The 27,340-nt window shown below is 43.4% G+C and overlaps 1 protein-coding gene and 1 long non-coding RNA gene across 2 annotated transcripts in view; one reads left to right on the plus strand and one right to left on the minus strand.

Moving 5' to 3' along the window:
• Nucleotides 1-1,383: 1,383 nt before the first annotated feature.
• LOC103221002 (uncharacterized) lies at nucleotides 1,384-24,092 on the minus strand. The gene is made up of 3 exons (XR_012095296.1): nucleotides 23,994-24,092; nucleotides 17,366-17,458; nucleotides 1,384-1,717 (listed from the first exon to the last, which is right to left on the minus strand). It is a non-coding gene; the product is annotated as an uncharacterized lncRNA (long non-coding RNA).
• Nucleotides 24,093-24,293: 201 nt separating this feature from the next.
• Nucleotides 24,294-27,340, plus strand: part of REL (REL proto-oncogene, NF-kB subunit) — a 42,742-nt gene continuing 39,695 nt past the window's right edge. Inside the window, exon 1 of the mRNA XM_038006983.2 lies at nucleotides 24,294-24,610. Within this exon, the coding sequence (XP_037862911.1) occupies nucleotides 24,601-24,610 (10 nt within the window). The 5' untranslated portion in view covers nucleotides 24,294-24,600. The remainder of the gene's footprint in view (nucleotides 24,611-27,340) is intronic.

Below are 27,340 nucleotides of genomic sequence, written 5' to 3' on the forward strand. Positions count from 1 at the left end.
AGTCTTCTGTAGATTTGTTACTTAACCCTGGCCATGGTTTTGATCAGAGACCCAGATTTGGAGGTTCAGCCACAGAGTGTAGTGGCTTTTTATCAATAAACAGATAGAGAAATTGGGGCCCTTATTTTATAGATGGCTGGCCATCTTTTGGGGCATTAATGAAAATCTTAGTAAAACCAAAGATTAAGAGGAATAGGCTGGATGGGGTGACTCACACCTGTAATCCCAGCACTTTGGGAGAACAAGGAGGGAGGACTGCATGCCTCCAGGAGTTTGAGACCAGCCTGGACAACATAATGAGACCTCATTTCAAAAATAAAAAATAAAAATTAACCAGGAGTGGTTGTTTATGAATGCCTATAGTCCCAGCTACATGGGAAGCTGAGATGGGAGGATTGCTTGAGCCCGGGATATCAAGGCTGCAGTGAGCCATGATCATACCACTGCACTTAGTTAGCCCGGGCACAGAGCAAGACCCTGTCTCAAACAAAAAACAAACAAACAAACAGAAAAACTGGCCAGGCGCGGTGGCTCATGCCTGTAATCCCAGCACTTTGGATGGCTGAGGCGGGCAGATCACTTGAGGTCAGGAGTTTGAGACCAGCCTGGCCAACATGGCAAAACCCCGTCTCTACTAAAAATACAAAAATTAGCCGGGTGTGGTAGTGTGTGCCTGTAATCCCAGCTACTTGGGAGGCTGAGGTAGGAGAATTGCTTGGACCTGGGAGGTGGAGGTTGCAGTGAGCCAAGACCATGCCTCTGCACTTCAGCCTGGGTGACAGAGCAAGACTCCATCTCAAAAAAAAAAAAAAGAAAGAAAGAAACAAAAAATGAGTAGTAAAAAGACCTGTGGCAGGAGCATACTGTCTCCAAGAATCAAGGAGGAGCTGAATTGATTTAGACACGTTGACCTAAAGTCAGAATGAGAGCAGTTGGAGAGAAAGAGCTAGGCTGATAATGGGGGAAGGGAGAACAGCAGGGGAAGCCTGGGGTTCAGCCAGAGACACACCTTGGTTGTTTGCAGCCAGTGTCCATTCTGACTGGCTAAAGTTGAGCCTTAGCACCACTGCCATGTAGAGGGAAGGATTTCCTTAAGAGAAATGCTTTGATTGTGAAGGCAAGACTAGTCCAATCTGAAAGGCAAAGGAAGATATGCTTGGACCCAACTGCTCTCAAATAAGGTATTATTAATAGAGACTCTTTTCCTTTGGCTACTACTAGGCCAAAAAGGGTGACATGTGTCCAAAGAACTCTAATAAAAAAGGAGAGATTTCAGAGAAGAGACTGGAATAATCAACACACCCACCCCACCCTCAACCAGGGAGCATAGTTCCAGGAAGCTCTTGAGAGGTCCTCTCTTAAAAGGTCAGATAAGGAGTCAACAATAAGTTTAATTGGGGAAATCACCCTTTAAAGACTACGACAGTTATACCAGGTAGTCATGCAACTGTGGCCGGATTTGGGGAGGGAGGTCTGGGAAGATGGGCACAGAATGTGTCCAGCATTACCAGTGAGTTTTGAGGTGGCTCAATCAGAATACTACAGGTGGGAATGTAGACATGGTATGTACCTTGAGGGGACATACCCTGGAAACTTTTGGAGGGGGCCTTTCAGAGAAGGCACAGGAAGATGAAGTGAGCTGCAGTGAACCAGGCAGCACAGTGGTAGACGGAGTCCAGGCCCAGGTTAGATAATTGATCCAACAGGACAAAACCACCTGCAAGGAGAAAGAAGGATAAGATATGTTTCAACAGTCATGTTGTTAGCAGATTCAAAACTTCATAATTTCATATTGCTCACTATGGTGGACCCCACAAAGCAGAACTTAAGGACCATATCAGAAAAATGTCCTGACTCAAAAGCAAAGGGAAATAAAGATGAAAACACTAATCAGTACAGCAAACAGTGCTGGCTGACATGTGATAAAGAAGGAAATGGCCAACTGAAGAAGCAAGGTAAAATGTGAAAGACTCGGCTGCGCTGCCCTGAAAAGAGAAGTGGAACAACAGAGGCATATAGATGATCAGAGACATATTCCACTTCTCAGCAAAAGACAGGACATAAGGTAATCTGCTGCTGCCTTTGACACAGCTTTAATCCTCAAGGCAGAGAGAGGCAGTGCTCTGTGGACCAGCACATGGCAGAGATGTTTGTCCTCATCAAGCCTTGATGAAAAGCCTCAGAGCCACAGACGAATAGGTACTAAGAACCTTCTATGTGCCAGGTGCTGTTCTAGGCACTGGGAGTACAGCAGTGAACAAAATAAAGATCTCTGCCCCCTGGGAACATACATTCCATGGCAGCTTCAGTTGAGGAATCCACTACTAATGATTCTCCAGATTAAACAAGTGAGAAAACTGCCCCAAGAGGCAGGTATCACAGTCCTTTGAAAATCCAGGCAATGGCCAGGCACGGTAGCTCACATCTGTAATCCCAGTACTTTGGGAGGCCAAGGCAGGCAGATCATTTGAGACCAGGAGTTCAAGACCAGCCTGGCCAACATGGCAAAGCAAAACACTGTCTCTACTAAAAATACAAAAATCAGCCCGGCGTGATGGCTTGCACCTGTAATCCCAACTACTCGAGAGGCTGAGGCAGGAGAATCGCATGAACGGGGGGCGGGCGGAAATTCAGTGAGCTGAGATTGTGCCACTGTACTCCAGCCTGGGTGACAGAGCGTGGGCAATCGCTCCTAGGCATTCAAAAGGGGTGATAAATATTTAGGAATTTTGCATGCCACAACCTTGACAGCTTAAAATCTTCCACAGTGAGAGTATTTACACCAAAGAAATGAGAAAACACTGCCAATCAGGGCTTATTTATTTGAGAGCCAGTTTACCAGCACACCATTCCAATGGCTGCTTACGAGAGGACGTGGGGCTGTGTTTCTGGCTCAACGGGGACACAGGGGAAATGGAAATTAAGGGGCATTAAATCTACAGAACGGGGAGGAAAGGATTCTCCAGCAACTTTTTTTTTGAGACGGAGTCTCGCTCTATCGCCCAGGCTGGAGTGCAGTGGCGCGATCTTGGCTCATTGCAAGCTCCGCCTCCCGGGTTCACGCCATTCTCCTGCCTCAGCCTCCCGAGTAGCTGAGACTACAGGCGCCTGCCACCATGCCCAGCTAATTTTTTGTATTTTTAGTAGAGACGGGATTTCACCGTGTTAAGGAGGATAGTCTTGATCTCCTGACCTCGTGATCCACCCGCCTCGGCCTTCCAAAGTGCTGGGATTACAGGCGTGAGCCACCACACCTGTAATCCACCGAGCCCTACGATTTTCCAGTAACTTCTAAAGCATCACTTAAAATTTATAAATTTTGCAGGAGGCTAGGAAGGTTTCGATTTCCAGACCTGCCATAGGCCATAATTAACTTATTGTTGAAAGACTTCTCCTAACATAGTGTAAAGTTGATCGGTCAAGAACTATAGAAAACCAACATCGATTGAGAGGTATTAACAACAGGCTGATACCTAAAAGTTTTTTTCTTTTCTTTTCTGTTTTCTCTACTTCCCACAGATACTGCTGGGCCTCTGCTAGGCTTGTTAGCTGGTGCCAATACTATGTGTGTATTCTGTGATTCTGGGGACTTTATTTTGATTGGTGAAGTAGATGTTCATATGATTTTTGTCTGTTCATCAACTGAACTTCTTTCCCCTCCTTAAAAGTCTTGGTGGGAGGCAGAGTCTATCTCCTTTTATAGAAGCATAAAATGTCACTTACTTTCCCAGCTTCCCTTGCAGTCATGTGGCCAAGATACAGCCATGTGACCAAGGCTCAGCCAGCAAGATGGACCCATTCTGGACTTTGAACCAGGAGTCAGCGATGCACAGATGAGGCCCGACAGAGAGGTCCCCATGATGATGGGGACACCGCTCAGCTGCTGACAATGCCTTCACCAGACTAGTTCATAGGTCATAGTATGCAAAGCCAGGTTTTCCTGTCTTCCATGTAATTCCCCAACTACCCAATGGACTATGGATAAATTCCTTCTTTGCTTAAATCAGGCAATGTTGGTTTCTGTGGCTCATAACCTAGAATCAGGACTGATATAACTGGTCTAACTGCTGTAGGGGAAAGCAAATTAGTTCATGTTTTCTAAGTCGGGCGTGGGGCTGGTGCTGGGATAATCTTCTCTGTTCTGTTAACCCTATGAACTCTAAAAGTGGAACACACAAGAGACATTGACTGCAGCCACCGGGTGAAGGCCCTGGGCTGAGGCTGAATGGTATGAGAGTGTTTGCAGGAGATCATCGTGGACTTTACTATCCTTGGTCTTTACCTTATAAGAGAAAGGAAATTTGATTCAGGGGGCATTCCTCCTTGGGAATGTATTTAATAACTAACATACTATTAAGAAGGGGGAAAATGCCAGCTAAACTTTGACAAAATGCTCTTTTGTCACTTAAAATGTTTATACTTCATTAACAACCTCTTTTAGACTTACTTGGACATAGATTTGTATCATAGGTTGCGCTTGTGCATGTATACAAAGGAAAATATAAGCAAAATAACGTATTCTTAGAAGCTCTTTATATTAGGAATCCAAATATTCTGAATCATCTTCGCTTTCAAAGTTGAACAAGATTTTTTTTTTTTTTTTTTTTTTTTTTTTTTTTTTTTTTTTTAATTTTTAGACAGTTTCACTGTTGTCGCCCAGGCTGGAGTGCAATGGCGCAATCTCAGCTCACTGCAACCTCCACCTCCTGGGTTCAAGCGATTCTCTGGCCTTGGCCTTGCGAGTAGCTGAGATTACAGGAGCCCACCACCGCACCTGGCTAATTTTTGTATTTTTAGTAGAGACAGGGTTTCACCATGTTGGTCAGGCTGGTCTCTAACTCCTGACCTCAGATGATCCACACACCTCGGCCTCCCAAAGTGCTGGGATTACAGGTATGAGCCACCACACCCAGCTGAAAGTCGGACAAGTTTTTATTGAATGTCTTTTTCCCCCCCTAAGACATAGTTCACACAAGCCTGTAACATACTCTGAATACAGATTTTTCTATATAGGACCTCATTTTTGGATGATATTCCAAAAGTTTTTTTAAGTTTTTTATTGTGAAATAATTTTGGATTCACAATAAGTATAGAGTTCTCATGTGCTCATTACCCGGCTTTTCCCTATGCTCTGAATCACTTTTTGAAAACCAGGATATAATTCACACACCATAAAATACATCCCTTTAAAGTGTACAATTCAGTGTTTTTAGTGCATTCACGAAGTTGTACAACTGTCACCACTATCTATTCTAGAACATTTCTCTTGATTTCTTTATTAAAATCCTTCAAGGGAATATTCCAGAACATTTCTATCACTCCCCAAAGAAACCCTGTTATCTATTAGCAGTCACTCCCCATTCCACTCCTCCTGCTCCCCCAGCCCCTGCAACCACTCATCTACTTGCTTTCTGAATCACTTTTTAATTCAGAATGGCCTGTGTGCATCTCAGTGTCACTCTCTGTGTCACCAAGAGCACTGATGATAGAGCATTTTATAGCAGAGTGCTTCATTCTGTCTGCAGTATTTTCTTCCAAGCTGCCGGTATCTGTTCTTAAAGTTCTAATACACATGTGCAGACAATGAAAACTCCATCATAACTGCAGCCTGGATGATGAGACTATAATATGAACACCAATTTCAGAGAGGTTAAAATATGAAAAATTGCCAGGTATGGTGGTGGGTGCCTGCAATCCCAGTTACTCGAGAGGCTGAGGTGGGACAATATCTTGAGCCCAGGAGTTCAAGACCAGCCTGGGCAACATAGCAAGACCTAGTCTCTTTAAAAAAAAAAAAATGTGGGGGAAGAAAATGAACATGGACATCTTAGAATCAATGAAATACTGTAATAAAAGTAGGTTATTTAGGACATTTCCATGTTACTGGCATTGTATCATTGTCAGACAGCATATTGTCACACATTTCTATTATTTGATCTACTTCATATCTTCTGGTGAGCCAATTGGATGCTACAGCTGAGGACATATGAGATTAAGAAATAGGACAGTGATGAATTTTCACCCCACAGTGCAGTAGGTATTGATAATTTAATTAAAGAATGGTTCTGCTCCCACTTCACAGCCTTTTTGGAACAAAGGCTAACTACCCATGAGTAGTTGAAGAAAGAATTCAAAAGGGCAATGGATTTTATGGAGAGACAGGTGGAGGTGAGCTTTATAAAATGGGAACAGGGTAGCAGGTCTCCAGTGCTCACCTCAGGGAAGTTCACTGGTAGGACAGCAGACTGATGCCTCTTGTCCTCTCTCCAGCCCTCATTACCCATGCTGGCAATTTTCGAATGGCCCACTCTCCACCCTTCTCTGCCCTGCTATGTGCCCAGGCAGGCTGACTGCTGCAGACTACATTCCCTACTCATGACAGTCCTCTGGTTTCTGGTGGGTTTCATCGATAGGAGGGAGTTATAAGGGGGGAAGAGTGAGTAGACAGGATGATATTTACCTCCCCTCACAGCCCACCCTCACACCTGGCCAGTCAGTTTTGGTTCTGGCTTCTTTCTTCTGCCACATTCCTGTTGAGCAGCATCTCTGCCTGCCTTGGCAACAGCTCCCACTGAGTTACAGTAACAGCTCCCGCCCCTTGTCCCTACTAGAACTTTCTAGTATCTAGTTCCTGAATACATCTGCATACCCTGTTGGTACTTTTAACCTTGCCCACACCTCCACAAGGTGTGGACATGGTTAAAGGTGGTGTCCCTTTGCTAAACTCTCTTCAGGTTCCACTTTGAATGCACCATCTGTTTCCTGTTGGAACACTCAGTCCTTCCCAAAGTGGGTGACTCACAGACAGCTGAGTGCCTCTCTCTCCTCTCCTCTCCTTTCCTCTCTGGGTTGGTGCCCCTGCACCAGGCACCCAGTCCTCTCTCCTACATAACACAATCTTGCTGGGCCAGGTTCTGTTCTGCAAATGGGGGCTGTATTAGGCCATTCCTGCATTCCTATAAATACTGGAGACTAGGTAATGTATAAAAAAAGAGGTTTCATTGGCTCACAGTTCTGCAGGCTGTACAGTGCCGGCATCTGCTTCTAGGGAGGCCTTAGGAAGCTTTTACTCACCGTGGAAGGGGAAGCAGGAGCAGGCACGTCACATGGAGGAAATAGGAGTGCATGGCGATGGAGTGGAGGGGAGTGGTAGTGCCACACACTTTCAAACCACCAGATGTCCTGAGAACTCACTCACTATGGGGAGGACAGCACCAAGCCTTGAGGGAGCCACCCCCATGACCCACATACCTCCCATCAGGCCTCCCTCCAACCCTGGGGATTACATCTCAACATGAGATTTGAAGGGGACATCCAAACTGTATCAGGGGCCAATAGGTGAAATTGAAGGAGAAGATATTAAAAAGCCCAATTTTGTCTACAGATATAAGATACATTCTATAATCCAGTTTAACCAATAAAAAAATTGAGATTTTTGATTCCCAAGATCGGTATCTAGTTCTCAGCTGCTTCAGCACTCAGAATGTATGGGACATCGTTCACTGGTTCCCTTACATCCCAACAACCACTCTCAATTGTGTATCTCCAGTTTTAGACCCATATAGGCAGCTATCTTGTTGTTCCAGAGGCTCCTCATTGAACATACAGCAAACTCATAATCTTCCTCTTTCTACCCTCAAACCTGGGGCTCCTCCAGTGTTTCCTGTTTCATTCCATGGTACCACTCTCCATACCGCTGCTCATGCCCCAAACCTGAAAGTCATTCTTGACACCTTTTTTTTCACCCTTTTATATATTAATTTTTCAGATATGGTAGATCCTATGAACAGATCATTTATCCAATCCATCCACTTCTCTCCACCATCATAGCTATACCCCAGTACAAGCCATCATCAACTCTTGCCTGGACATAGTATTAACTTATAGTCCTATGAGTTCAGCTTTCTTCTTCCCTGACCTCTCAACCATTCTTTAATCAGTATCCAAGGCCTTCTGCATGTTTTAAAATCAAATCTGAGCATGATAGTCTTCTGCTTAGAAGCTTTTAGGGCTCCCAACTGGTCATACAATAAACTCCACTGGGAAGGAGAGTAAGAGGGAAAAAAAAGTTTTTTAAGGATAAAGTCCAAGGGCTCACCATAGCTTGAAAGGCCCTTCAGGATCTTGCCCTTGGCCTGCCTCATGAAGAACTAAATCGTCTTCACAAACGGCACTCCGGACACACTGGCCTTCTCGACCCTTCCTTGAAATGCCTTACTCCTCTCCACCTCTGAACATCAAACATTCCATTCCCGTTCCATCTGCCCAGAAAGCTCCATCAGCTCCCACATCCCCAGTCCGGCCCTTTCATTCCTTGCCTGGGCTCCAGCTCCTGCACTTGTCCTGTGTAATACCTGTCACCATTATCGATATGTGGTCACTTTGTATCTCCTGTAGACTTGAAGCTCCTTCCGAATTGGAACTGTGTCCACTTTGTTCACTTCTAGGTCTCGGGGCCTAGTACATAGCCTGCCTTGTGGTGGTTGTTTAATACACATCTGTTGAATGAATGATCTTGAGCCCATAGTTTTTTCACATTGAGCCTCAGTTTCTTCATCTGTTAAGCTAGAGGAAGGGAGGTTTCTTCCAATGTGAACAGTTCATGATTTTATGACTGCAAAGTACTCCTTTGAACACTAAAATTGCTCAGTTAAAGATAAAATCATTAAAGAGGAAATTCTCTTTTTTTTCAAATTTTTTTTTTTTTTTTTTTTTGAGGCGGAGTTTCGCTCTGTCGCCCAGGCTGGAGTGCAGTGGCCGGATCTCAGCTCACTGCAAGCTCCGCCTCCCGGGTTCACGCCATTCTCCTGCCTCAGCCTCCCGAGTAGCTGGGACTACAGGCGCCCGCCACCTCGCCCGGCTAGATTTTTGTATTTTTTAGTAGAGACGGGGTTTCACCGGGTTAGCCAGGATGGTCTCGATCTCCTGACCTCGTGATCCGCCCGTCTCGGCCTCCCAAAGTGCTGGGATTACAGGCTTGAGCCACCGCGCCCGGCCCTTTTTTCAAATTTTAACCATTGAAGTCTCAGTCATAAAGAGGAAATCCTTGAGACAACTGTGCTGCTCTCACCTGTCCATGGTCTACTGGGAAATACAATATACACAACAGTCTCACAGGTTAAAAGGCATCTCTGCTTTCAAGAGTTTATCCCCTCTCTCTCAAGAAAGTTAAATTACAGGTGTGGCCTGATGTTTCTAGCTACCCTTCTGGTGCACATAAGACAATCCATAAAACTTCCAAACCTTACCCTACTGAGACGTCCCAGATTCTGATGGCACAAACAGGGATGGATTTCGAATTTGTGAGCTTTATCATTTTCTTCTTTTGGGAGTGGTGGGTGTTACTAGAATCTTTATACATTATATTGTTTTAAAAAGTTTTAAAGTGGAAACAAACTAAAGACACAAACTGAGATCTCTAGAATCTCAGATATAGTTAGTTAAGATGAGATCAGGCCAGGAGTGGTGGCTCACACTTGTAATCCCAGCACTTTGGAAGGCCGAGGTGGGGGATCACCTGAGGTCAGGAGCTCGAGACCAGCCTGGCCAACATGGCAAAGCCCCATCTCTATTAAAAAATACAAAAATTAGCAGTGGCAGGCATCTGTAATCCCAGCTACTTGGGAGGCTGAGGCAGGAGAATCACTTGAACCCAGGAGGCAGAGGTTGCAGTGAGCCGAGATTGCGCCACTGCACTCCAGCCTGGGAGACAGAGCAAGACTCCGTCTCAAAAAAAAAAAAAAAAAAGAGATCATACTGAATTAGTATATGACTAGTGTTCTTAGAAGAAGATGAGACAAAACACAGACACAGACACAGAGGGAAGAAGACCATATAAAGACAGAGGCAGAGATTTGAGCTGTGCTGCAACAAGCCAAGGAACACCTGAGGCTACTAAAAGCTGGAAGAGGAAAGGAAGCATCCTCCTCTAGAGCCTTTGGAGGGGAAAGGCCTTGCCAACACTTAGCTTTAAGGCTTTTGGCCTCTAGAACTGTGAGACAATACATTTCTGTTATTTCAAGCCACCTAGTTTGTGATACTTTGTTACAGAAGCCCTAAGAAATGAATGTATCAACCTTTAGGAATTTATTCCTTTAGAGCACAGGGTGGCAAACTATAGCCCATGGGCCAAATCCAGCCCACTGCCTGATTTTGTATGACCCAAGAACTAGGAATTATTTTTTTCAGAATAACATTTGCAGTCAGTCTGATGATAGGAAACACCAACTTTAAACATCAGTTAAGCAAAATGTTACCCCCCGAAAAGGAATCTGTCTTCTCATTAGTAGACTTCTACTACAAAAAATTGTACCCAATTATTGTTACATTTTTAATTTCATCAATTAAAAATGTGCAGAAGTTTGTTTTCTCTTGTTATATGAGGACCTATGTAGTATCCACAATTTTGCCTCTTGGCCCATGGATATAGTTTGTCCGTGTCCTTACCCAAATCTCTTCTCGAACTGTACTTCCCATAATGCCCATCTGTTGTAGAGGAACCCAGTGGGAGGTAATTGAATCATGGGGACAGTTAGCTCCAGGATGTTCTCACGATAGTGAGTTCTCACAGATCTGATGGTTTTATAAGGGGCTTTTCCCCCTTTGCTTAGCACTTCTCCTTCCTGACACCACGTGAAGAAGGATGTGTTTGCTTCTCCTTCTGCCGTGATTGTAGGTTTCCTGAGGCTTCTCCAGCCATACTGAACTGGGAGTCAATTAAGCCTCTTTCCTTTATAAATTACCCAGTCTCAGGTATGTCTTTAGTAGCAGTGTGAGAATGGACTAACACACCCATAAATTCTAAAATATTTTCTTTTTTAAAAAATAGAGACAGAGTCTCTGTTGCCCAGGCTGGAGTGCAGTGGCACTGATTATAGCTTACTATAACCTCCAGTTCCTGAGTTCAAGGAATCCTCCCACCTCAGCCTCCCAAGTAGCTAGGACTACAGGCACAGGTGACCATACCCAGCTAATTAAAAAAATTTTTTTGTAGAGATGGGGTCTTGCTATGTTGCCCAGGCTACAAAGTATTTTCTGTGTGGCTTATTAGAGAAAAAGTTTGCTGAACTCTTCTCTAGAGGAATCTGTTTCACCTACTCATTTAGCCAGGGAATTTCTAAGCATCAGTAGAAACATTTTTATTATGATAAAAAGGATCTATTTTTTAATCTGTTTTCATCTTATATAATTTTCCAGTTACTTTTTTTATAGCAGCTTTATTGAGATATAATTCACACATCATGAAATTCATCCGTGCAGTTCATGCACTTAAAGTACACAATTTAATGGATATTAGTAAATTCAGTTTTACAACCATCATTACAATTAATTTTAGAACATTTTCAGCACTCCATAAAGAAATTCCTTAGTAGTCAGACCCCATGTACCCCCGGCCCCAGGCAATCACTCATCTACTTTCTGTGTATGGATTTGCCCACTCTGGACATTACATATACATTTTCCATGTTACTTTTCTGTATTTGCTTTGACTGCTCTTAATTTTTATTTATGTTCTTTTAATACTTTAAAACAAGAATCAATACTGTGTGAGTCTTAGGAGTCTTTGACACTTCTGACATCCTATCTCTTCCATCATGAAATTTATCCCACAGATAGGGTCCCACTGGCTACATTTCCCTTACAGAAATGTTAAATGATTGAATATCCAAAGGCCAAGAAAGTGGTACTCAGTGCAAAGGAGTCCTCAATCTCCCAGCTTGTGCTCTTTGAGTTGCTAAGTTATGATATATCAGGAATCAGCCCAAATATCTGTTATAGCTTATAGATAATATGAATCTCTGAAATGGGGAGAAAAAGTGGTAAAAAGAAAATTGCTTGCACAAATTGCCCTTGAGAAATATGGCATAGTATTTAAATATTTCATTTTAACTAAAGTGATCTTTGTTCTTTCAGAATCGAGATTTTTTTTTTTTAAACCATGCTTGGCCTCACCAATAATCATTTGCTTTTATTATTGCTAACAGGTCCTCTGACTGGAAGCTACCACTTCATCTTGATGGTTATAGTAATTAGTTATAATGACTTTTAATGGGTCCTTGAGTTCTTTCCTTACTTATTAAAGAGCCATAGCATTTAAATCACCTCATCTACTGTTCCGGTTATCTATTGTTGCATAACAATCCACCCCAAAGCTTACTGGCTTAAAACAACAACAATCATTTTATTATCTCATGGTTTCTGTGGGTCAGGAATTCAGGAAGAGCTCCACTCGGTGGTTCTGACTTAATGTCTCACATGCAGTGGCAGTAGATGGAAGAGCAGGCATTGGGAGAGCTTGGGATGTCAGGGCCTCTCCATGTGATCTGTTTACATGAGTTAATTTGTGCTTCCTAGCAGCATGGTGGTCTCAGGGTAGTAATGCTTCTTAGACAGTGGCTCAAGGCTCTAATGCAGGGTACAGAGAACCAGGGAGAATCTGTATCACCTTTTTTGACTGAGTCCAGAAGGTCACACAGAATCATTTCTGCCATACCCTACTGGTCAACGAGTCACTAATGTTTGGCCCAAAATCAAAGGGAGGGCCACAAAGTTCACCTCTTCATGGGGGGAAGATCAAGGAATTTGCAAGTATGTTTTAAAACTAAAATTAGCTGGGCCTAGTGGCGTGCACCTAATGTGGTCCCAGCTACTTGGGGGGCTAAGGTGGGAGGACTGCTTGAGCCCACAAGGTGGAGGCTGCAGTGAGCGATGATTGCACCACTGCTCTCCTGCCTGGGAGATAGTGCAATACCCTGCCTTGAAAAGAAATTAATTAATTAAGTTAAATAATGTTTTAAAACTGCTACAAGCTGTGCAGAAACATTCTTTGGTTTACGCAATAAGTACTCTGGCAAGAGACATTTCTGTCCTCCGTTTACTTCCTTGTTTTTCTTCTTCTTTAAATGATCCCCTTTAAGTGTTTACAAATTTAAAGATTTCAACTCTAAATATTTTGTTTGTTTTATAGGTGTTCTGTATATAGACTAATTCTTGTGCCAGGCCCAAATATTTCCGGCTGCTCTGTTCTGCTCTATCTACTTCCCGTTTGGTTGACTTTGATTTCCTGTACTCTGTCAAAGGGCTTCATTAAAGTTGTAAACTTCCATTTTGACCTAGGCACTGTGTTCTATTTCTGAATCCGCCAGTGGTCTTGAGCAACAGTACGCATACGGTAACTGTTAAGTATAATACAGGAAGTGAAAATTAAAGTACTATGTCTGAAGATTGATAGAATTAAATGCTCAGTTTAAGGAAATACATGGTGGAGACCATTTTTCAGGAGCTCAGACCTCAGCCAGGCTGAGTCTCTCTTTTAGGGATAGTTGGATCTCTCTTATTTTGGGCTGCAAATAACAGGAAACTCAACTGATTTAAATCATAATGTAAATGTGTTATCTCATATAACAAGGAGTCTGAGGTAGGATGGTTCCAATTCAGCAGCTAATCATGTCACCAAAAACTCAGATTCCTTCCAGTTCTTTCTGCTCTAACATCTTCAGCATGGTGGCTTTATTTTTATTTTTTGAGAAAGGGTCTCACTCTGTCACCCAGGCTGGAATGCAGTGGCATGATCTTGGCTCACTGCAACCTGCACCTCCCAGGTTCAAGTGATTCTTGTGCCTCAGCCTCCCAAGTAGCTGGGATTACAGGTGCGCACCACCATGCCTGGCTAATTTTTGTATTTTTAGTAGAAATGGGGTTTCGCCATGTTGACCAGGCTGGTCTTGAACTCCTGGCCTCAAGTGATCTGCCTGCCTTGGCCTCCTAAAGTGCTGAGATTACAGGTGTGAGCCCCTGCGCCCAGCCCATGGTGGCTTTATTTTTAACTCATTGTCTTAAAATGGCTTCTGTGGTTTACTTGTCACATGCAGACACAGCAAAGTCTAGTGAATTCCTGGGTGTCCCTTTTTATGAGTGGGAAAAAAACAAAACAAAAAAACTATTTCAGTTCGTTTGAGCTGCTATAACAGAATATTGGAGACTTTGAGTAATTTATAAAGAACAGAAATTAATTGTCTCATAGTTCTGGAGGCTGGGAAGTTCAAGATCAAGGTGCTGACATCTTGCAAGGACCTTCTTGGCGTGTCATCACATGTAAGAGTGCAAGAGAGCTCCCCCTTCAACCTTCAGTCTTTTTATAAGGGCCCTAATCCCATCCATAAAGGCACCACCCTTATGACTTAATCATCTCTTAAAGGCCCCACTTCTTAATATTATCACATTGGGAATTAGGCTTCCAACACATGAATTTTGAGGGACACATTCAAACCGTAGCAAAAACCTATTCCAGGCTGCACACGGAATCCCAGAACTTTGGGAGGCCAAGGCAGGCACAACACCTGAGGTCAGGAGTTTGAGACCAGCCTGGCCAACATGGTGAAAACCCGTCTTTACAAAAAATACAAAAATTAGCCAGGCGAGATGGCACATGCCTGTAGTCCCAGCTACTCAGGAGGCTGAGGTATTGAAAATCACTTAAATCCGGGAGGTGGAGGTTGCAGTGAGCCAAGATTGTGCCACTGCACTCCAGCCTGGACAACAGAGTGAGACTCTGTCTCAAAAAAATAAATAATAATAAGTAATATGACCAAGATTGTTTCAAAAGTCCAAGGCAAAAAAAATATTCAAAATATACCCAATAATAGGAGAGTATAAGTTTATTATTTATAATATTGATCTATCACCTTTTTTTTTTTTTTTGAGATGGAGTCTCGCTCTGTTGCCCAGGCTGGAGGGCAGTGGCACGATCTTGGCTCACTGCAACCTCTGCCTCCCAGGTTCAAGCAATTATCCTGCCTCAGCCTCCCAAGTAGCTGGGATTACAGGTGCGCACCACCACACCTGGCTACTTTTTTATATTTTTGGTAGAGATAGGGTTTTACCAGGCTGGCCAGGCTGGTCTCAAACTCCTGACCTCAAGTGATCTCCCTGCCTTGGCCTCCCAAAGTGCTGGGATTACAGGCATTAGCCACCACACCCGACCTGATCTATCACTTTTAGTTAAGCACTAAGTAAAAATAAAGATGTACACATTTACTGTGAAAATGAAAACATTTCAGCTGGGTGTGGTGGCTCCCAAAGCCTGTAATCCCAGCACTTTAGGAGGCAGGGGCAGGCGGATCACGAGGTCAGGAGATTGAGACCATCCTGGCCAACACAGTGAAACTCTGTCTCTACTAAAAATACAAAAAAAAAAAAAAAAAAAAAAAGCTGGGCGTGATGGCGCGTGCCTGTAATCTCAGTTACTTGGGAGCCTGAGGCAGGAGAATTGCTTGAACCAGGGAGTCAGAGGTTGCAGCAATCTGAGATCACGTCACAGCACTCCAGTCTGGCGACAGAGTGAGATTTTGTCTCAAAAAAAAAAAAAAAAAAAAGAAAAAGAAAATGAAAATATTTCATCTGGAATATCCAAAATTAGGTTTAATATATTTTAAATCTAATTAGACTTTTTGATAGTTTACCGTAACTATTATTACATGAAAGTCATGCTTGTCTTCAATCTCAATGGTATTAGATATCTAAATATAAGCCTGGTTTTTTTATGCAATAACTTAGAAAGCCCAACCTCCTGCTCATAATTTCCTATTTTTCCAATTTTTCAACTCCCTGGTTACATAAAATCTGTTCTTTAAGCTGATTAGGACCTACAAGCCTTGGAACCATTCTCAGTTTCCTAGGATATCTATTCTCTAGACAACCTCCTTCCTTATAGTGCTCAGTATAAAATCCAGGTCAGGCGCGATGGCTCATGCCTATAACCTCAGCACTATGGGAGGTCAAAGCAGGAGGACTGCTTTAATCCAGGAGTTCGAGACGAGCCCAGCGAGCATAGGGAGACCCCATCTCTACAAAAATAATTGTAAAATTAGCCAGATATGGTGGCTTGTCCCTGTAATCCCAGCTTCTCATGATGCTGAAGCAGGAGAATCACTTGAGCCCAGGAATTTGAAGCTACAGTGAGCTGCGACTGTGCCATTGCAGGGTAACAGCTGGTCTCTAAAAAGAAAAAAAAAAGTCTATGGCATGAAAGAAAAATCCAGGCTACCAAAGTTTATGTATATATGATATACAGTGATATAAAATATACAATAAAAGTTACACAAGGATATACTCCAAATTATTAGTCTTGGTTATTTTTTGCATAGGGTTGGTCATTTTACTTGACTTTCATTTTCTCTGCCTTAATTTTTTTTACCATGATCAAGTAATAGAAGAAGAAATAAACCAAAGCCTGCATATGAAAAAGCTCTAGAAGACAACACATACAAACATACTCACACATGCATGTAGGTGATGTCTGTATTACTGAGGTAGAATTATAGGTGAGTTTTCTTCTTTTCTCCAATCTTTATTTAATTTTGTTTATTTGTTTTGTTTTATAGAGACAGGGTCTCACTATGTTGCCCAGGCTGGTCTTGAACTCCTGGCCTCAACTGATCCTGCCACCATGGTCTCCCAAAGTGCTGGGATTACAGGTGTGAGTCACTATGCCCAGTCTTTCTTTAATGTTTTATATGTGTATTTTTTTTAGGTTGTAAGTTAAAAATAAACATATTTTAGCAAAAAATCAAAGACTTTGAATGTTATTAAAGAATTTAGGTCCGGGAGCAGTGGTTCATGCCTGTATTCCCAGCACTTTGGCAGGCTGCAGTGGGAGGGCTGCTCGAGCCCAGGAGTTTGAGACCAGCCCTGGGCAACATACTGAAATCGCATCTCAATCTAAAAATAAATAAGTAAAATATACATATGAACTTAGTAACCGGTTGGCCCAGCTTGCCTGCTTTCATGACACTAATCCATGATTTTGATACCCGTCTTAATATAATCACTATCATACCTCTCTGCAGGCATAGTTATCACTTTGGGCAGGAGTTCAGCCTTGTGTCTCTTTTTTTTTTCTTGATGGTATCTAATGCCCAGTGGTGATACACTGTCACTCCTGTCAATACTGGAGTGATTCAATGTGTAATAATTTATATTTTATTCGGCATTTAATGAGCATCTACAATGCTCAAGGCACTATACTAGCCACTCTAGGGAATAAAAGATGAACAAGACACAGTCAATGCCTTTAATTAAAAAAGTAAACGCACTGATTTTTACTTTTCCCACACAGGTATTGAACTGAGAATTTTTGGCAAAAGACATGAGAGTCTTAAAAGATATGGAGCCTGTGAACGCTAAACCTTCATATATTTGCATTTTTATTAGTAAGATTATGGCTGCCAGTTATATTGCTTTATATCTCAGGTCATATTTTGAAAGGTGATGTGACATAATGAAAAAGAAACAAAGAGTCTGGAGGTCTGGTTTCAAGTCTCAACTCAACAATTAACTAGCTAATGAACATGGGCAAGGTACTTACCCTTTCCGTGCCTCATTTTCCTCATGTGTAAAACGAGGGAGATGAACTAAATGATCTATAGGGTTCCTTCCAACCTTAAAATTGAACTCCCTCCTGTTGAGACATAAAAGAGGCACCATATGACTTGAAGGTGATGATGACTTCATTACTTGTTCTGAAAAATGTTAATTCTAAATTGGAACAAGTAATCACTGGATCTCATGGTTGTGACACATCAGGTATTACTATAGTTAGAAAAACCCAAGTCAGCACACTGTGTCATACTTCTAAGCAGTGCTATATACGCAAAACTAGCATACCACAGTATAGGGCCTACACAATATAAATAAAAGATTAAAAAGAGGTTTTTTTTTTTTTTTTTTTTTTGAGATGTAGTCTTGCTTTGTTGCCCAGGCTGGAGTGCGGTGGCACGAGATCGGCTCACTGCAATCTCTGCCTCCCAGGTTCAAGTGATTCTCCTGCCTCAGTCTCCTGAGTAGCTGGGATTACAGGCACGCACCACCATGCCCAGCTAATTTTTTGTATTTTTAGTAGAGATAGGGTTTCATCATGATGGCCAAACTGGTTTCAAACTCCTGACCTCAAGTGATATGCCCGCCTCGGCCTCCCAAAGTGCTAGGATTACAGGCGTGAGCCACCACGACCCGCCAATTTTTTTTTTTTTTTTTTTAATAGAGACAGGGTTTTGCTATGTTGCCCAGGCTGGTTTAGAAATCCTGGGATCAAGCAATCCTCCTGCCTCAGCCTCCCAAAGTGTCAAGATTACGGGCGTGAGCCGCTGCGCCCAGCCAAGAAAATTTTTAACAATGGATATCTTACGAATGCTTTTTGGAGTTTTTATGTACTAAGATTTCATTTCTCTGGGTGTTCATTAATCTTATGTTTCAGTTCCTTAAATGAAAATAGGTGAGTGGTGCAGGTTTCCTCAGAGGTATAGTTTTTACTTTAGGGACTATCCCTTTCCCCTAAAGTGTGCTTTAAAGATGGCAGCACATGAACTTGTGTTAGATAAGGAGGGACAGCAGGCAAAACTGATGACAGGATCTGGGTCTGCTGCCACATGCCAAACTATTTATGAAATTTTTTTAAGAGACAGGGTCTTGCTCTGTCACCCAGGCTGGAGTGCAGTGGTGTGTTCAAAGCTCACTGCAGTCTCAAACTCCTGGGTTCAAGTGATTCTCCCACCTAAGCCTCTCAAGTAGCTAATATTACAGGTGCATGCCCCCACACCTGGATATTTTTTTTTTTGTACAGATGGGGGTCTCGCTATGCTGCCCAGGCTGGTCTCCAACTCCTGGTCTTAAGTCTCAGTCTCAAAGTGCTGGGATTACATGGGTGAGCCACCACACCTGACTCTCATTCTTTTTTTTTTTTTTTTTGAGATGGAGTCTTGCTCTGTCTCCCAGGCTGGAGTGTAGGGGCGTGATCTCGGCTCACTGCAAGCTCCGCCTCCCAGGTTCACGCCATTCTCCTGCCTCAGCCTCCCGAGTAGCTGGAACTACAGGCATCCACCACCATGTCCGCCTAATTTTTTTGTATTTTTAGTAGAGACGGGGTTTCACCATATTAGCCAGGATGGTCTCGATCTGCTGACCTCGTGATCTGCCCGCCTCAGCCTCCCAAAGTGCTGGGATTACAGGCGTGAGCCACCGCGCCCCGCCCCAACTCTCATTCTTTATGGGTTTTTTTGTTTGTTTTGTTTGTTTGTTTTGCCCTTAGTTTTGTCTTTTACAATCTTATAAATCACGTAAGTGAGTTTCAGAGATCTCAAACAATACTAATGCAGTAAGTAAACAGGAGAGCAGGAGTGGGGTTTGGCCAACAGCACTGGTGAAATTCACTTATAGTGGTCGAACCCAGCTGTTGCAGCTATTTGTCCTTAATAGTGAAAGGACACCTCCTCACTACAGAGAGTTGGGCAGTGACTTGTAGTACGCTAATTGGGACTACAGGGTACTCTCAATCAGGTCTAACTTTTTGTAAGAGAACCGTGTGGCTTAAATTGATGTAAAGTATCTACATAAACTACATAACAGAAGACAGGTAACTCAGATAAAGAGGGTATCAAAGACGAAATTTGGCCATTTATCTAGAATTATCTGAGGGAGAACACCATTGAATCCAAAAAATACAATCATTCTGGTGGTTATTAAAGTGTAAGAATCACTGTTATACATGTCCACGTATTCAGAGGGAAGAGTACCAGTGTCTGCAACTTATTTTGAAATACATTTTTAAAAACCAGATAGATGAATGGATAGACAGAGGGATGGAAAAATAAACAGGCGATAAGGCAAGTGCAGTAAAATGTTAGTGGTGGAATCCACTTAGTGGGTATACATATGTTCCCCGAAAAAATTTTTCAGTTTGGCTGTATATTTGAATTTTTTTTTTTTGAGACGGGTCTTACTCTGTTGCCCAGGCTGGAATGCAGAGCAAGGATCATGGCTCACGGTAGCCTTGACCTCCTAGGCTCAAGCAATCCTCCCTCCTCAGCCTTGCAAGTAGCTGGAACCACAGGTATGTGCCACCACACCCGACTAATTAAAAAAAAAAAAATCTTTTGTAGAGATGGTGTCTCACTTTGTTGTCCAGGCTGGTCCTGAACTCCTGGCTCAAGTGATCCTCCCACCTTTGCATCCCAAAATGCTAGGATTACAGGCATGAGCCACCATGTCTGGTCCTAATAATTTTTATAATAAAACAGGAAAAAAACCTGCCAACATTTTTGAGTGCTTTCCCTGTGTCAGGCACTTTGTATTAGTGATCACAATTAGTCCTCACAAGAAGCCTGTGAGGTAGGTACCATATTACTACCCCTATTTTACAGATAAGCAAACAGGCACAGAGAGGCTAAGGGACTTGCCCAGAGTCTCACAGCTAACCATCTAGGATGAGTTAAGATTCAAATCCAGGCCTGTGTGTTTGCAAAGCCAGGGCCTTCAGCTGTGGAACAGAGAGAATTCAGCAGATGTCTTTCAGAGCCTCTGTTAAATATTACTGAGTATTATAAAACTTTTAGAAGAAAACATACGAAAATAGTTTCATAACCTCAGTCCAAGAAGAGTTCTCTAACATTACATGTAAAACACTATCAAAGAAAATAAATCAGACTTAATTAAGTTAAAAACTTCTCTAAAATAACGAAAAGGCAAGCCACATACTAGGAGAGGATACTTGCAATGCATATATTTGATAACAACTCTGTGGCATTCATAGAGGTGCTCTGCTCAGATCTCCATTCTAGAGGGGATCTGCCTCAGCTTTCAAGCCAAGGCCACGAATTTCCTCGGAGCCACCTAGCCAATTATAAGCACAGAGGTAGTATAAGGACTCACTAGCTCTGTGCACAGTGTTTGTGTTAGAGCTCCCCATTGGATTTACTGAGACTTCCTCAAAGATACACTCTCATCTCACTCTTTCTAACAAATTTACCTTCCTTTCCCATTTCTTTTCACCAGTGTCAGACCTGCATCTTAAGATTTTCCCTGCCTGTAACTTTTTTCTTTCCCCTTTATCTTTCATAGATGTTACTCTCAATAAATCTCTTGCATTGTTAATTTCATATGGTTACTTGCTTCCCAAAGAACCCACCTGATATACTCATATCCAGAATGCATAAAGAATGTCTACAAATCGATAAGAAAAATATAGATAATCTGATTTTTTTTTTTTTTTTTTTTTTTTTTGAGACGACTCTCACTTTGTCGCCAGTTTGGAGTGCAGTGGTGTGATCTCAGCTCACTGCAGCCTCCTCCTCCCAGGTTCAAGCGATTCTCCTGCCTCAGCCTCCTGAGCAGCTGGGATTACATGTGCGTGCCACCACACCCGGCTAAATTTTGTATTTTTAGTAGAGACGGGGTTATACCATGTTGGTCAGGCTGGTCTTGAACTACCGACCTCGTGATCCGCCTGCCTCGGCCTCCCAAAGTGCCCAGCCCCAATTTTTTTTTTAATGGACAAAAGACTGAAACAGGTACTCTGCAAAGGAAGATAGCCAAATGACTAATAAATTTCTTTTCTTTTTTTTTTTTTTTTTTTTTTTTTTGAGGCGGAGTTTCGCTCTGTTGCCCAGGCTGGAGTGCAGTGGCCGGATCTCAGCTCACTGCAAGCTCCGCCTCCCGGGTTCACGCCATTCTCCTGCCTCAAGACTCCCGAGTAGCTGGGACTACAGGCGCCCGCCACCTCACCCGGCTAGATTTTTGTATTTTTTAGTAGAGACGGGGTTTCACCGGGTTAGCCAGGATGGTCTTGATCTCCTGACCTCGTGATCCGCCCGTCTCGGCCTCCCAAAGTGCTGGGATTACAGGCTTGAGCCACCGCGCCCGGCCGACTAATAAATTTCTACAAAGGTGTTCAGTATCTTGGCCAGGTGCAGTGGCTCACACCTGTAATTCCAGCACTTTGGAAGGCGAACGGGGGCAGATCACAAGGTCAGGAGTTGGAGACCAGCCTGGCCAATATGGTGAAACCCTGTCTCTTCTAAAAAAAAAAAAAAAATGCAGACGGACGTGGTGGCTCACGCCTGTAAGTCCAGCACTTTGGGAGGCCAAGTCAGGCGGATCACCTGAGGACAGGAGTTCGAGACTAGTCTGACCAACACGGAGAAACCGTGTCTCTACTAAAAATACAAAAATAAAAAAAAAAAATGAAAACAAAACCCAAAAAAATACAAAAATTAGCCACGTGCGGTGGGCGTGCCTGTAGTCCCAGTTACTCAGGAAGTGGAGGCAGAAGAATCGCTTGAACCTGGGAGGCAGAGGTTCCAGTGAGCTGAGATTGCGCCACTGCACTCCAGCCTGGGCGACAAAGCAAGACTCTGTCTCCAAAAAAACAAAAACAAAAACAAAAAAAGGGTTCAGCATCTCTAGTTATCAGGGAAATGTATATAAAAACCACAAGAAGGTATTGCTACACCTCCATCAGAATGGCTAAAATTAAAAGGACAATACCAAGTGTTGGTGAAACAAATTATCTTGTTTGTTTGTTTGTTTTTGTTTAGACGGAGTTTCGCCCTTGTCTCCCAGGCTGGAATGCGATGGCACGATCTTGGCTCAATGCAACCTCTGCCTCCCGAGTTCAAGCGATTCTCCTGCCTCAGCCTCCCAAGTAGCTGGGATTACAGGCATGCGCCACCATGCAGGGCTAATTTTGTATTTTTAGTAGAGACAGGATTTCCCCATGTTGGTCAGGCTGGTCTTGAACTCCCGACCTAAGGTGACCCGCCCACCTTGGCCTCCCAAAGTACTGGGATTACAGTCGTGAGCCACCACACCCGGCCAGCTCTTTCTTATATTGAGGACTCAGCTCAAATGTCACCTCCTCAGAACGTTCCTCTCCCTCAGTCACTTTTCATTACGAAATTCCTTCAGAGAATTGAAAATGTTTTCCATCTCTTTGAAAGGTATGTACATGTTTTAAAAAGCTAAATAAGCCTCTTGCTAGTTTTGCATCCTCAGAAGGTCTTTCTTGGGGGCCTTGGAGCCATCTCTTGGAAAGTGAACATCAAGGATGGTGCTCCACGTCTCTATCTCTAGGGGGTTTAAGCCTTGGCTCTTGGCTCCAAGATACAACTTTCCATTATTTTCCTTTGGATAAAGACAATTAACAGGTATATAATGGATTGTATGTGCCTGACTATATGAAAGGATTAGGTTTCTTTTTTTTTGGTCTTTGCACCCTCTTCAGTGGATTGCCTGTGATGTGCATCATGGTATATTTTAGTACGTATCCAATAATAAAACTGTTTCATTCTTTTGTTGTACACTGTGCATTTCGTGGAAAGAATACTTTGGAGTTGGCAGGATATTTTTAATTATTTGCCCACCTGGGTCCCCCAGTTTTGGGCACTTGTATGGCAGGCTGATACTCCCCATTCCCTCTCCCTACTTATTTCAACTAGTAAGGGATGAGGCAAGGGTATGGAGCTTTGGAGTCAGACAGCCCTGGCTTTTTTAAACTGTGCCTTTTCTTACCAGCATTTGGAAGTGCTGTATGTTGAAGTAACTTCTCTGAACCCCGAATACTTCATCTATACAATTAGGAATAATAAATACGTCATAGATTAGGTATAGACATTATCTGACGCATAGCAGGTACTATTCAAATGAAGGAAACGAAGTTATCCTAGGTCCTTTAATGCACTAAATGTTTGCTCCATTTCCCCCTTTCTTGGTATCTGTGTGAAATCTCAGGATACAGTGTCCACTAAACTTCAGCGCACTGCGTAATAAGACAACGACCTGGAAGTGCGGACCTTTTGAGTTTAAACGGGTTTCAGTAGGTAAAAGACGTAAAGTTCACAGTACCCTCGCAATTTAGATAGAAAGAGGAAAAAATCAGCCGGGTGGGGGGGTCCCCGTATGCAAATAGAGGAATTATAGAAGAAGACAGGCTCTGCAGCAGCCGCACTTCCCCCTCCGCGCTGGCGCGGGGGTGGAGATTTGCATGTGCGAAGTCGGGAAGAGGGGGAACCACCTCTCGAAAACCCCGGGCGTCGCCCTCCCCGGCCTGGAGGGTCGGCCCCGCTCGGCCGCCCGGCGCGCCCCCAAAAGCTCCCCGGCCGCCGGCCCTCTCTACGTCATCCGCACCCCCCCGCCCGCTCCTGAACCACACTCGGAAGAACAACCTGGAGGAGGGGGATTTCTCGGGAGCCGGCGGCCTTCTCACGCTGCGACCTCCCGGCTGCCGCCGTTCCCTGCGCTCCCGAAGCCCACCCCAAGCTCCGGCTCCCTCGACCCCCTCCCAAGCCCGCCGCCGCAGCAGCACCGGGGGCGTACGCGCCGGGGCGGACGGTGAGAGTGAGCGGGGGCGGGCAGGGCGGGGCGCTGGGGGCGGTCGCGCGCGCGACGGCTGCTAGGACGCCCCGCCCCACGCCTCCGGCTTGAAGGCTGCGCCGGGCCTACGTCAGCCGCGGGAAATTCCCCTCCCGCCAGGCTGCCAGCCTCTCGGCCTGGCCGGCACTCGGTTCTCGTCCCGCTGCGCCCCCTGCCCCTGGCTCCCGCACGGTGGACAGGCGACGCTGGGTGACCCTGAGCGCAAGAATTCAGGGGGTGGGAAGGTGTGAGCCGCAAACCCAGCGGAGGGCGGGAAGAAGGAGGAGGACCCTGGGGTGGTCGAGGTGCTGGGGGCCCCGCCGGCAGAGGTCCCTCGGCCTCCTGACTGACTGACTGACCACGGCCGCCTCTGGCCAGGACGCCGGGAACTGCCTGCGGGAAGGTGCGGGGAACGGAGCCATGGCCTCCGGTGAGTGTTCCGGGGCGGGGACCTGGGCCGGGGGGAAGGAGCTTTTCTTGGGGTCCTGCCACTGTGAGTTTAGGGAGCTCAGTTTTGGCTGGGGCGCGTTCTGTCTTTAAAATCTCATATGGTAAAATTATCAGCTTTTTAAAAAGTTACCTGTATCAGGGTTTGCGTGCAAAATCCAAGCCGCGTTCTGTAATTTGATCCTGTTGTCATAGCAGGAAACTTAGAAATTCCTAATGACTTGATTTTAGGATTAGGGAAGTCATAAGCGAACTAAAGGAGGACGAGGAGTTCTCATGTTAAAAATGGATATGTATTGAAGTGGTGGTTTTATGTTTTAGAACAAGAATGAGGAACCTTCAAACCTCGGGCAAGCTCTCTCCCCCTTTTTAATTTCGTCAAATGCAAAGAGGTGATCCCTCTTGTACTGACAGTTGTACAAAATGTGGCACGGCTTTAAAAATCATTCGTGGTATTTTAACACGAATTTAAAAATCCGTGGTATTTTAAGTGTTAATGTTGCATCGACCAGGTGTAGGCCGGGCGCGATGGCTCACACCTGTAATCCCAGCACTTTGGGAGGGCGAGGCGGGCGGGTCATCTGAGGTTGGAAGTTCGAGACCAGCCTGGCCAACATTTTGAAACCCCGTTTCTACCGAAAATACAAAAATTAGTCTGGCGTGGTGGCGCGCGCCTGTAATCCCAGCTACTCGGAAGGCTGAGGCAGGAGTATCGCTCGAACCTGGGCGAGGTGGAGGTTGCAGTGAGCCAAGATCGCGCCCCTTTTCTCCAGCATGGGCGACAGAGACCCTGTCTCTATTAAAAAAAAAAAAAAAAAAAAAAATAGAGTGTGTAATTTTTACTGTGAGATAAAGCACACAGTTTCTAATCTGACGAATAGAGGCGTTGAATCCCCCTTCCTTCCCGCTGGAAATAAGGGGAAAGAGGAGTTTTAGAATATCCGTGCTTTAAAATAATGGGTAGTAGTGAATACAACTTTATCACTTATGTGACTGTATATTTTCCCTTAATAAATTGCTCGATCTCTCCCTTTGGGGGGAAATAAGTTTATAAGAAACATTGCAGAGCAAGGAAGAGTCTCCTGTATACACAGACGTGGTTTCGGGGTGCCTAGAGCTCAAGGTTGGGGGGACGGGAGAGCCGGGGTCGGGGGAGAAATTAAGTAGCCTGGGTTCGAGTTGGTCTTTTACCAGGATTTTGCCAAGGTGAGTGGGGGTCGCTTTCCAGACAGAGGAAGCAGCGTGATCAAAGGCAGGGAGGGCTAAATGCATATGTTAAATGCTGTACCGAGGAGATTGAAGAGGGGGCACCGTTTATGAACTTGACTCACATCCCCAAACTGCCTGGTCCAGTGACCCTCAGAAGTTGGTTGATGTCTAGTGGAGATGAGGAAGTAGGAAGCTTAAAGAACCTTTTTAAAAGGTTGAGCAGAACAATGCCATAGCTACTGCTGTAGGGAGAAAAGGAAATTGGGGTGTTTCACATGACATTTGATTTCAGTTTGTCTGTGGTTGTGAGAATACTAAGTGAAGTTTAAAATATTTCAGCTTTCCCTTTTCCCACTTAAGTGACACCAGACTTTCAGATAATCCTGTAAATTTGTGAATTCAAAGCATGTGTAGATTAGAAGTGCTAAGATGACTTCAAATGTTTTGTTAATTTATTGGTTATCAGAAAGATTTTGTTTGGAAGTAATGAAGAATGCCTAGCATTATAAGTTCAGCCTCTTGGCGATTTAATCAAACTTTATTGATGTATTGCATAAATGTAATACTTATAATTTTTTCAAATGAGAGAGGAAACAACCATTTCTGTATATTGTTAAGACCCACAGGATTTTAAAATGTGATACAATTTAAATTTGTTCATTGACACTGTATTTTGTGCTGTTGTGAGGAGGAAGGATTCCCTAAAAGTAAGGAGGAAATGTTTAAAGAAATAGAAAGTTTTAAAGGTTTAGAAGTTGAAGGGTGATTAACTTTTTGTTTTTTTGGTCTTTTCTCAAGAGTTGCATTAAAATGGCACTATTTAAAATGTAACAAGTTATTTAAATTGTAATTCGGTTGTTAGAAAACTGCCAAGCCTGGAATTTAAAAAAAAAAAAAAAATGTTTAAAGGAATCTGTGTACTTTTCCTTAATCTGTTATAAAGACCTTAGAGATAGAAAAAGATTCAGTAATGAAATTCTAAATTCCTATTCTGTTTTGAAACAGCAATTTAACCAGAAAAGTGACAAAAAAAGGAAAAAGAAATTACTTAGTTTTTCATTGTCTAGTTTAGATTCTCTTTGTAGTAAGGTAGTATTAAAACCTCAAAAAGTACTTTTGTTCATTACAAAGCATTTAAGAGCATTTCTTCATTTCTCACCAGATGTCATATGTAAATAGGTATAAGTGTTGATTATGTGATAGCTATGATGTAAAAGTAACATAAATCATAATCTTACAAGCAAAATTTTGTGATTTAGAATGTAGTTTAAAATCATGTATATAATATGATTCTAAATTTTGTTTAGATAAGTTAGCAGGTTAATTAGGATTTCACAGCTTGTATTAAGCTGCTTTTCGTTGCTTTTTTTTAAAAACATTACACCTTGATTACAGTCTTTTGACATAATAATAGACATAATGAAGGAAAATGTTCCCAAACCCAACTAAGGTATGCATAGTAGGCAGTCGTTGCTTTTGTATATTTATTCTATTTTATTTAATA

The sequence above is a fragment of the Chlorocebus sabaeus genome, chromosome 14, assembly GCF_047675955.1.
Source record: "Chlorocebus sabaeus isolate Y175 chromosome 14, mChlSab1.0.hap1, whole genome shotgun sequence".
In the NCBI taxonomy this organism is placed as follows: Eukaryota; Metazoa; Chordata; class Mammalia; order Primates; family Cercopithecidae; genus Chlorocebus; species Chlorocebus sabaeus.